The following is an 11,086-nucleotide window of genomic DNA, read 5'->3' on the forward strand; positions in this document are numbered from 1 at the left end:
AGACTGTCATCTGCATACTAAAAGCAGCAAAATGAGGCCTTCTAAACTCGGTTTCCCGAACGCCCTTAAGCTTTTGCTACTTGGATTGACGGTGCAATTCGCTCTTGGCGATGGCAGCTTCACCCTCAAAATCAGCGACTGCGCCCCAGAAGAAGAAGCCCTTGTATCGAAGGCAGTCGATAGCATGAAACTGGCTGTGCGTGATTCGTTGGTTGCCAGTCATATACCTACTGACACCCATAATAAAATAGGCTTCGGTTGCAGAGGACCGCACTGGAAAACTGCTAGATGTTCTGAAGAGGAACCCGGGTCCAAACGATATTATCAAAGGCTCTGATCTCTCGACACTGATGTTCTTTGAAACTGTGTTTGGAGAGTGTGCAGGACCTGAGAGGGTAGAGGATATTCATAGTAAGCAACCTGTTTAGATCACCCAAATTTTCAGCTACTGATTCTGAATAGAAAGAATTGAAACATTCCGCAATTTTCTAAATAACCCCAAATATAAGGTCAATATCGTATGTCGAGAGGGATTCCTGAAACAGGAAGAAGGCCGTAAGTTTAATTAATGCACGAGAGCTAATATCCCTAATATCCCAGCTATCTTTGCATGCAAATCATATGCACTCGTGGATTGCTGATTATCATTTTCACCTAGTTGACCTCGATACCGAAGTTATGGACATGCGCCCTGCAGAGTGGGGTGGACGTACCTTGAACTTTGTCGAAGACAAGTCAGAGCTTTTCCCATGTAAAAATCCAGAGGCACAAGCCTGGTCCTCAACAAAATATGACATGTTACCGGAGCTCGTCGACCTTACCGTTCTTTGTGATCAAACTCTGAAGTCTTCTAATTGGAACGAGCACAATTCTGCACCTTATGCGGCTTTACGGGAAAAAACTTTTGATGCTGATTCCATCAAAATTGATAATATTGATGACAACAATCTTGCAACTATATTGACCCATGAGTTCTCACATTCCGGCTCAATCTTCGACTGTGATGGTGGAACATGTATGTATCTCACCTAAGGTTACACGTCGCCATTTCTAACTTTGGGTAACCAGATGATTATGATGTGAATGGGGAAACTTGCTATGGGTGGAAACTTATTACCGAGCTTGCCAAACAAAACCCTGGTGCGGCTTCTAGGAATGCTGGTAAGTTGTGCCGCCTCGTCCTGATGAGCTATAATACTTCTGCAGAACTTTGTGTTGACAAACCTCAAATAGATACATTTGCAATGTTTCTCCTCGGTAAGTTTTCTTTGCACTGTTTAAGTATTTTATCTGTACCACTGGCTAACAAATGTTGGTATAGGATTGACGCTTGACAAGAATGACTGGTCAACCGGGAACAGTAAACCAGTGCCTCCTGACTTCCCAGGGCCGATCAGCCGCCCTGTTTGGAGAGAAGGGAGATGGCAGGTGTAGATGCTTGCCATTAAAGTGAGACGATATATTTATTTACTTCAAGGTAGTGCGAGCAGGGGACCGGCCGTACGCATCAACCTCCATGCATAAAGTCTTACTATGTACGGGCAGAGCAACGTCCTTATCTTTCCCTTGTTTTAATCAATCGGTTATTAAACCAATATCAATCTTTACAATTCGATTAAGGCAGGATCCAGTTTCTAACTTTATTGTGAGAAATTCAAACTAAGCCTGCAGTAAAGTGTCATTTTTTATACACCTAGATTTTTTGTTACATCAATGTGCTAGAAGGGTGCATCTTCTCATTCACCCTAAATTCAGTTGCAGTTGACAAACCAAGAAATAATATTAATAAGGGCCGCTCACAGCCATCTCCTGAATGTAATATTATAAAAGGGTGATGTTTGTTATGAATGTCCAAAATTATGTTGGTATTGGTCAGCCTTCCTATTAAACAAACAACTATGGCTCACTGCTGATAGTTATAATAGAATAGAACAGATGTTGATGTTGATCATTTGATGGTGTTAAACTGGGGTACACATTTCAGTCCAGGGTGTTTCCAATGAAAATCTGATTTTTGGGCAGCCGCTTCCAAGACATTGTTTGTTGCCGGATATCAATCAAAGATGTTGGTGTATTATTTGCCCTTACTGACCTGAAGCATGTTGATTCTACACGGAGAATTGTTGTCTTCTATATAACCAGTAAAGAATACTGGCTAGCTTTGCCGTCATTAGCCAAGTGTTTACAACATTCGACCTCCACTGCTCTATTCTGTCAACAAGATCACACTATCACTTTATACCGCACTGCCCGTCCTGACGTCGAATTTAGATATATAAAGATGCGCTTTTCTCGGTGGCTTGATCCGCGGAACCCTGAACATCCACCGCGGCCGATCTTGCTAACCGTCCGCCAGGACGCAATTATTCCCCGATATGGGAACAGGAGTCGGACGAACCTGCTTTGATGCAAGTCAATGTGGTTGAAATCCTGAGCTGGAGACACAATTCAACTACATACCATACAGCGCGGGACACAGGTCTTCCCGCAAAAGGGGTGTTTCCACGAAATCATTCAGATACCAGTCCAGATGTCACTATTTCTTCATATATGTTGAGCAACCGGTGCTGTAAAATGCTTTATAGCCCCTGACGCCAAAATTATGGTTTATGCCGGTATCCAGATACCATTGCCGGTTTAAATGGCATAACTACTTGCCAGTCATGTGTAAGGGATACCAATGAAACGCTTGAGCATACAGCTTGAGGAAGACGCTGCGTGAAGTAAGTTCCTATATTCAATATGCATAATACAACAATAATAAACCAAATCTGTATAGAATTTTCCCACTTACTCTTCACTCAGATCCTGGAGCAATACAAAACAAAATACCATTCTGTTTTCACCGACCATAGTATAATAATTGCCATGATGGTTGGCATCAGTATTTATATACAATTCAATAGGGCAACAGAGAACAACTCATCTGCGACTCTGGTATAACTTTCCAGTGCAAGTCTGCACATTTTCGGAATATCTATTTGCTTTATAATCTATAAAGCATATATACCATCATTATGTCCCCCCGACATATACGTCACGAGTCACGGAGGCACACTCTACTGTCCATCAAGCCCTTGAACAGCGCCGCTACTGCGGTTCTTAAAAGTCATCACAACAGGCGACTAGTGTCTATGTTACCGAACGGTGGCGCTGTCTTGAATATTGGCTTTGAAAACTATTCGAAGAACTCCAATACCTTGGCTACCTTTGGGAGTGATAACGCTGATATTTTGGTGGAAAGGCGTGATATATCCCCTACCCAGTGCTCATTCAAGGTCAATTGGGATACTGGAGTTATCATGCTTCGGGATCATTCTGTTGATCAAAGCACCCATGTCTTCGGTAGGGATTCTATACCGTTTCGCTCCGGCTCGTCACGTCAGATTGCCGTTATACATGGACTCAACTCAAAAATCGGGCTTGGCGGCGAAGCCCCAGGCGCTGTGCAGTTCGAGATGCTGTGGCATGATTATGCGGCAGAAACGATAGCCAAGGTCTTAGCCAGAGGTCTTAGGGTGGGCCATGCACCGCGACATGTTGATATTCCTAGTACTAACCAGGGCGATCGACGACGTCGAATTCGGCATGTCAAAATAGGTGCACTCGGCGCCGGCGCGTGTGGGCAAGTTTTTAAAGCCATCGATGTTGACACTGGAAGGATGATGGCTGTAAAACAAGCAGGAGATAAATCAAAGATGGAACCACAGCTATGGCGCTTCCAATATGACCTTCTGTTGCGCGAAGCAAAGGCCCTCGCCACGTTAGAACATGTGAGTCGTACTTTTACCTTAAAACCAAAAAGGGAATATTTTTGAAGCCCTCTCTACTATCATGCTAATCAACCAGCAGCCGCATGTTATACCATTTATTCGGTCTCGTATCTGGCCTGAAAAAATTGAAATGTTTGTAGAGTTGCAACAGGGTAGTGTGGAGGCTTTGATGTCTAAGCGTCAGATAAGCACCCTCGATATCTGTGATCGACTATTGCCGCAGATCCTTTCCGCTCTTGACTATCTTGCCTATCAGAATTTGATTCATCGAGATGTCAAACCCGCAAACATCCTTTATTCAATCCAGTCCAATGGCAGGTACCACTTCTACCTTGCTGATTTCGGGCTTATTGACAACTTTGGTACGACATCTAATATCGGAACTAGGGTATACTTTGCCCCTGAAATCGTTCTCGGGATGCCGCAGACAGATCGAGTAGACGTATGGGCATTATTTATGACGATGATGTGGGTGATGGATGTCCACGGGTTTCGTCACCTGGAACCCCGGCTCAGGTCGCCTGTAGAGGCCCAGCAGCTGGTGGAGATGGCCAAAATGGATCCAGTGCTGTCAAGGATCCAAGAAATGGCTGCTTTTGACCCTTCTTGTCGAGCTTCGGCTGCACAGATGCTTGTGAGGCTGTTTTGTGGCAAGGGACTAACGACCCCGATCCATAAGGTTATTTAACTATACCAGGGAGTCGTCGCCCCGGTTAGACGGCTGTCAGTAGTAATACCGCCCCATTTATCCTGCCGCCGAATGCAGGAAAAAACACACAACGCAACTCCACTATGCAGGTACAGGACTTCAGTCTTCATAAGACCAGGTTGTTGGGTCGATCTCCTCTCACAAGTACCCAAGAATTGCATTAGCTGAACGCAAAGAACTTGTGTGGGCCTCACTGGGACGCTCTGGGGCGCTCTAGGCCAAATATTATGTTGAGACTTACAGGGTCGATACCTGTTTTACGGTTTCACGGCGCGGTTTCAATGGGTCTAGCATATGATAAATACGGACTCCATTTAAGAAGATCAAAAAGCCGAAACTCCGGCTCCCCTTTTTTGTCTCTACACTGCAATAATTGTTAGGAAAAGGCCATCTGCACAGAGGAAAAGAATGCGACACTCCGTACCACTTGTGCGTTCAGCAACATGATATCACAATCCTTCTTCTCCGTAGAAATTTCACATTGCACTTCTCCTGGGGTTCTGTGCGCGTGAAACTGGCTCCGTCAGGCTCATCGGCCGTCGGGCTGGGCTTCAACTGTGCCAGCACCTCTCGGCGCCGTCGTGTGTCGTCTCTCCGTACAGCCAGGCAACGTGCAATCTAATCTGATCGATGGTGCTGCGTTATCTGATCCGGCGATGTGGCGTGACTAAGAAACGTGGAGACAATTTCCTTTTTCACGCCGGTCTTGGCGCTGCGCAGCCGAAACAATCTGATAAGTAGCGTATTTCGGGTAATGTCAATACGGGCCACATCGGGCTCCGGGTGCTGCAGCCTCTGCGCCAGCGGTGCGGCACGCAGTTGAGGCAGAGTATTTTGGCTGGAAGAGCGGCTCATGTTTTGTTTTGCGGAGGATTTCGATCGCTGCGATCGCCATCGAGTCGTGCACCCGCGTGATCGATCGGACGTCGCGATCCTAACCGGCTTTGATGTAATTTTCAAGCCGAATCCGCCGTTTCGCTGGGCGTAATTAATCGCAGCCGATACCCATCTCGCCGTCCCTTTTTTGCCTCCCAACTGTCTCTCCCTCATTCAAGCGGCCCAAATGCAGAGAACAAACCACCTCCCTCCATTGATATGTCTGTGTTTGTGAGCTAACATCCAGTGCGTTTGCTGTCTGTCACCAGTGCGCAGTCCTGTGTCACAACACCAGCCCTGTGGTTATCTGATGAGATTGACTTTGCCATCATCTCGGCGCAGATTCTCTCTTGATTTCACCGAGCCTACATTATTCTTACAGGTGCATTGTGGTTGCAAGTAGAGGTGAGGACTCCGTAGTTCTCTTCTTCCATGGTCTGGTGAATGGCAACATTTGATGTGTCATTCCCCTCCATCTCTCCTGGTTATTCAACTGCAATGTGTGCAATTCGGTGACTAACTATCTCACTTTTTGCAGGTATTGGAACCACCAAGTCTTTCACCTCCTCAGCAGCCATGGCATCAGGAGCAATAGAGAACAAACCTATAGACCACATCAATATACCCTCCTCAATCACGTCTCATCCTGAGAATCCTATTCCTGAAGAACCAACTGGTGTACCCCACCTAACACTCCTCCACCCAGACTCTGTTGCTTCTCTTGAACCAAAGTCGTCAGTACCCTCTTTGATTGCTGGTTCAGAAGCCTCAAGCGACTCGGAAGCTCCCGCCACGCCCTTGACAGAGCTAGTCCATGATGAAATTACCGAGGGGATTGAAAAACTAAAGCTACAAGGGAATTCCACCATATCCCCCAAACCAGCTGTTCACAGAAGACGGGCGTCGACGGTTCTTATTTCCCAAAATTCAGATGATGTTCAGAAAATCCTCGGAAATGTTGGGAGCGCCGGCACAACTCGAATTGAGAAACTTTGCTGTGGCGGCGGGTGCTGCAAACTCCAACCCCTCAGGAAACCATCGTTGGCAGCCGGAGCATGGCCAGTCATCCCACCAAGCAACGACGCTTTTGAGAGCCTGCAACTGTATCTTGGTACTCTATCTCATGACAGCGAGCTCACAAGTATAGTTGAATTGCCTGAAAAGACAGCTTCATTTTCCGCGGTACCAACGGAGCTGCTAGACAAACAGTTAGGCCCAAGTGATCACCCACCGAAGTACGTTCAACCGCATCCTCCTTACGAAGTCTACCGCGCTCCACTTAGGCACTCCAGGGAATTGACTAGGCCTGGTGCTGAAAAACGAACGTTTCATTTTGATATCGACGTTACGGATTACCCAACGGAAGGAGGAGATGTTGACTTTGTCGTCGGGGGGGCAATTGGAATTTGCCCTAGCAATAGCCGTGATGTTGTTGAAGATATTTTTAATTGTCTAGGTGTCCCAAGACTTGTACGAGATAAGAAAGTGGTGCTTCACACTACGAAGGGAAGATGGCCAACTGTTTGGGGCGACGACAAACCAAGAGATTTATTGACTACACGGCGTGAACTGCTATCCTGGTGTACAGATATACAGAGCTACCCGCCAACGAAACCTTTGCTACGACTATTAGCAGAGTACGCATCGAACAAAGATGAAAAGAAAATATTGATGTATATTTGCTCTGCCCAGGGCCAAGGGGCTTTCTGTGATCTTCGCACAAACCAGCATATTACTGTCTCCCAGCTCCTTCATGCATTTCCCTCTTCTCAGCCCCCTTTGGACCATCTTCTCTCAGTTCTGAACCCTCTCATGCCGCGTTTCTATTCTCTTTCTCAGGATCCTCTCATATCCCAGACCGTGAATGATGGGAAAAGCCACCGTCTCATCGAAATAGCCGTTACCCTCCATGATTCTCCAGACTGGCGGGGTGGAAAGCGAAACGGAGTCGGGTCCGGCTTCTTGCAGCGAATCGCACAGCAGGTCATTGATGCAGAGAAAGCTGGAACCGACGTAAGCGCACTTAACTTGCATGTTCCAATGTTCCGTGGCCTCATGGCCAACCCGCTTGCCCGAGAATTCGTCCTGGATGGCCCAATGCTGCTTATTGGCGCTGGCGTGGGTGTTGCCCCATTCCGTGGTTTCGTTCAGCGACGCTTGAAATCCGCAAATTGTGCCAACAAGGTCTGGGTGCTACAGGGAATTCGAGATTCTTTACTTGACGAGCTTTACTCTGGCGAATGGGGCGTTCACGAAGAGACTGTCAAGAAAGTCGTTCAAAGCAGACGTGGAGAAGGTCGTTATGTGCAGGAAGAAGTGCGCAACCAGGCAGATCTTGTCTGGTATGTGATTAATGCACTTGATGGCCGTGTTTTTGTTTGCGGGAGCAGCAAAGGCATGGGCGAGGGCGTCGAGGCGGCTCTGCTAGATGTCGCCATGGCCAAGGGCAACCTGAACCGCTCTGAAGCCCAGCAGTTTTGGAATGGCAAGAAAGATGCCGGTCAATACATTGCAGTATGTGTATTTCGGATAGTTGCGTGCCGCAGATACTGACTTTCTTTCCACAGGAAACATGGTAGTGGATCGTTTGGCTGACGCTTGCCTCCGTCACCACGTATCTTTCTACAATCTACTTCTTTTCATTTCTGCTTTTCTTCTTAGAAAAAGTCGTCATACGGACCCTAAGATGCTCCATCTTCAGCACCGTACCATAGATTTTTGTCCAGCATCTGATAGCCATCCTGCCCGGAATCTCCCTGAAATAGCTGCTTTCTTATAGCTCAATTCTGAGCATCTGCTCGATACCCATCGTCCTGCAAACCTAACGACGCTTTATATCTCTATCTCTTTTGGCTTTTCCCTCTTCTCGTTGATATGGTGGTGTTTTGTTTATGCTGAAAGAAAAAAATAGATTTCCTTATCAGAAAGTGATATCTCTCGAAAAGCCTTTCTCTGAAACGGCCTCTTTACTCTCCTTATCGTTCACTCCTGATGTTCTGCCCCTTTGTTCCTCTTTTTTTCGGGTATATGGATAAATGTTTGCAAGCGCCCCTCTGGAATATTTCTGTTTTATACATTTGGCTGATGAATGATAGAAGGATGCTGGATTTCCAACTACAACCACTGCTCTTAGGCATTCAAGCAATAGCATCAACTAGCCCAATTATTATTATTTAAAAAATCTGTCCTTCGTGTATTACTCGGTTTATAAGGCCCACTTGCAAGCTATCATGGCGCAAGCTACGAATAAAACGTCATATATGGAAGGAATATTCTCATTCGAAATGGTAACATTCTTACCAAATTCAGTATTGTGGCTCGTGTGGGGGGTGGGGGTATGCTCCCTAACGCTGAACTGCCCTTGAAATGTATGGCGTCCAGTTTCAACGAGGATGCTAGCATGTGTGCTAGGGAAAGATGACTGCATACCTTTCTTGCCTTATGCTATATTATCCCGTATAATTCTGGTATGTAAATGAGCTCCGTATCAGCAATTCATAAAGTTGGCTGAAGGCCTAAGTTTTCTGAGACACACTTGAAAAATTGTTTCATTATTATTCTCTAGATATGAGCCCCAAAAGTATTTAAGTGTTATGGGGTTGGATTATCATCGTTTTCCTTTGCCTTTCTTCTTCTTTCCCCCACTACTTTTCTGCTGAACGACGCCAGCCGTCGGCGTTGCTGCCTCATCATTCACTATACCCCCTTGGGTCCTATCGGCGGCTCTTTGCTTTCCCTTCTTACCCTTGGGTCGGTATGTCGAACGATCACGCAATGGGAGCCAACGTTCGGGATCGGGTTTCTTACTCGGGTCAAAGTCCTTAGGTAGGCGAGACTTGCGTATTCGTTTCTTTTTGGGAACATTTTGTTTCTTCTCATCTTCAGCCTTCCGTTTACGTGACGTGGAGCCTGAGGTTGCGGTGGTGGTAGTAGAAGGAATTCCGGCTGCTTCGAGGGCGGCAACATCAAGACCTGATATTAAGTCTGGAATTGATGAGAGATTGGACGGTTCGTTTTTAATCTTGGATGGGGATGAAATAGCATTGGATGCAACAAAGCCGGCTGTTGCAATTTGGTCTGTTGGGTCAATAGCATGTAGTGTGTCGAATAGCTCGGTTGCAGTGCGAAACTCTGAATGGTCATAGGAATGAAGAAGTGAAGATGCCGCTGCTCGTAGAAGGGATACCGGCTGCTCTTTTTCTGGGTGCTGGCGCCAAAATGTGGCGGCTTTGGCAAGCTCTGACTTGATTTGCCGTTCGCGTCCTTGGTGTTTGTAAAGGGCGACAAGAACACTAATCAAACCAGGATTGAACCGTATTTCTTGATCTTCTTCAGATATTGATTCGTCCAGATGTTTCAAGAACCTTTCTAGAATAGATACTGCACAGCTGACATTACCTTCACAGATGTATAACTGAACACCAAGGAGAACAAGCCCAACATCTTGTGGCCGTTTTGACAGCATAGACAATGTTATTTTGATAGCAGCTTGTCCTGTAGCATTTTGCGTCTGTGCTGCAACATTCAAAACTGACAGAGAATTTGCGTTTTCTGACAATGTCGCAGATTTTTGCTGCGAGAGAAGTTTCAATGTTGACCGCACAACACCATCAGATTTGTGAACAAGAAGCTCAATAATGTTCGAGTTTTGATTAAGTACCCTGCTTTGAAACCGAAACAACTTGTCACTATCGCTGGGATTAGGTGTTTCATGGAATAGTTTGTGCTGCAAAAAGGGGTTAAGGCTTTGCTGTGATGCTAAAAGAATGTTATTTTGGGCAATTCTTTTTGTCGATAATTCAGGTATTCTAGGACGAGGTTAGCCTAGTAAATATATGTTACGGTAGTAAAAAACGTACTCGGAAATTTCTATATCTTGAAGGAGGGTAGTGAATTCATCTACCCTACCCAGTCGCTGCGTGACGTATAATTCTTGGAGGGCAATGGGAACCAACTCAGCCCTTTTCTCTTCCGGCGATAGATCCTGGGAAGATTTGCAAAGTTCTATAGAAAAATAATCAGCGCCCACTTTTATATGCCCAAATTTAGCAAGTAATCTACCTTTCGCTCTCTTAAGCAATTGTTGGGCCTGCAACAACTCCCCTCTACCAATAAGCTCACAAGCAACATTATACGTTGTTTCAAAAGCGTCCAGGTCCTCGTCACTGGAAATTGAAATTTGTGGAGAATTTGACTTCCCAGCCCATTGCTGCTGGGCTTGAGTGGCAGTCATATTGATTCGAAGGTCGGTGTGTTCTTGCGCAGAGGCATTGCGATTTTTATATAGCTCATCATACGTATCTTTGGTACGTTGAAAATCCTCTAGTCGGTATGCCTTTGTAAACAACGAAAAATCAGCCCGGACTTTTGAATTAAACGGGTCCATAGCTCAAAGCAGGAAACGAACAGCTTGTGCCTCCAAATGCTTTGCCCCTCTCCCATCGGAAGCTACTGCTGCTTCAATGGCTTCTTCAAGCTTCCCATTCTTATATAGAGCGTACGCCCATTCCAAAGAAGCTCTTTTTTTCAGGGCATCACCTCCATCTTCAATCACCCGAACCGCATCGTCAAAACGGTCCTGTTTGATGAGAGCCACGGCCTTGACATGCTGCGCCTCAAGATCGGTCTTAGACTTTTTCAGGGCTGCATTGCAAGCCTTAATAATTTCGTCATGATCATCGATTGAGCTTTGTTGTAGCAGAGCGCTTATGCTCTGTAAAGCTGCCAT

General features: G+C 46.0%; 4 protein-coding genes across 4 annotated transcripts; 3 read left to right on the forward strand and 1 right to left on the reverse strand.

Annotated features, from left to right (window-relative positions):
* Nucleotides 1-31: 31 nt before the first annotated feature.
* On the forward strand, nucleotides 32-1,434 carry LOZ57_000371 (uncharacterized protein; the record flags this gene model as incomplete). The annotated part of the gene is made up of 7 exons (XM_049249476.1): nucleotides 32-196; nucleotides 252-411; nucleotides 463-555; nucleotides 659-1,015; nucleotides 1,069-1,161; nucleotides 1,234-1,257; nucleotides 1,322-1,434. The coding sequence occupies 7 exons, from the start codon at nucleotides 32-34 to the stop codon at nucleotides 1,432-1,434; spliced, it is 1,005 nt and encodes a 334-aa protein (XP_049111670.1).
* Nucleotides 1,435-3,017: 1,583 nt separating this feature from the next.
* On the forward strand, nucleotides 3,018-4,461 carry LOZ57_000372 (uncharacterized protein; the record flags this gene model as incomplete). The annotated part of the gene is made up of 2 exons (XM_049249477.1): nucleotides 3,018-3,773; nucleotides 3,853-4,461. The coding sequence occupies 2 exons, from the start codon at nucleotides 3,018-3,020 to the stop codon at nucleotides 4,459-4,461; spliced, it is 1,365 nt and encodes a 454-aa protein (XP_049111671.1).
* A 1,473-nt stretch (nucleotides 4,462-5,934) lies between these two features.
* On the forward strand, nucleotides 5,935-7,937 carry LOZ57_000373 (uncharacterized protein; the record flags this gene model as incomplete). Its single annotated transcript, XM_049249478.1, has 2 exons — nucleotides 5,935-7,872; nucleotides 7,926-7,937. The coding sequence occupies 2 exons, from the start codon at nucleotides 5,935-5,937 to the stop codon at nucleotides 7,935-7,937; spliced, it is 1,950 nt and encodes a 649-aa protein (XP_049111672.1).
* Nucleotides 7,938-8,965: 1,028 nt separating this feature from the next.
* On the reverse strand, nucleotides 8,966-11,086 carry srp72 (Signal recognition particle subunit SRP72; the record flags this gene model as incomplete). The annotated part of the gene is made up of 4 exons (XM_049249479.1): nucleotides 8,966-10,166; nucleotides 10,218-10,362; nucleotides 10,420-10,693; nucleotides 10,766-11,086. 4 exons carry the CDS (start codon nucleotides 11,084-11,086, stop codon nucleotides 8,966-8,968), a joined length of 1,941 nt encoding a protein of 646 aa, XP_049111673.1.

This window comes from Ophidiomyces ophidiicola (assembly GCF_022830035.1).
Source record: "Ophidiomyces ophidiicola strain CBS 122913 chromosome Unknown scaffold_1, whole genome shotgun sequence".
Classification (NCBI taxonomy): Eukaryota; Fungi; Ascomycota; class Eurotiomycetes; order Onygenales; family Onygenaceae; genus Ophidiomyces; species Ophidiomyces ophidiicola.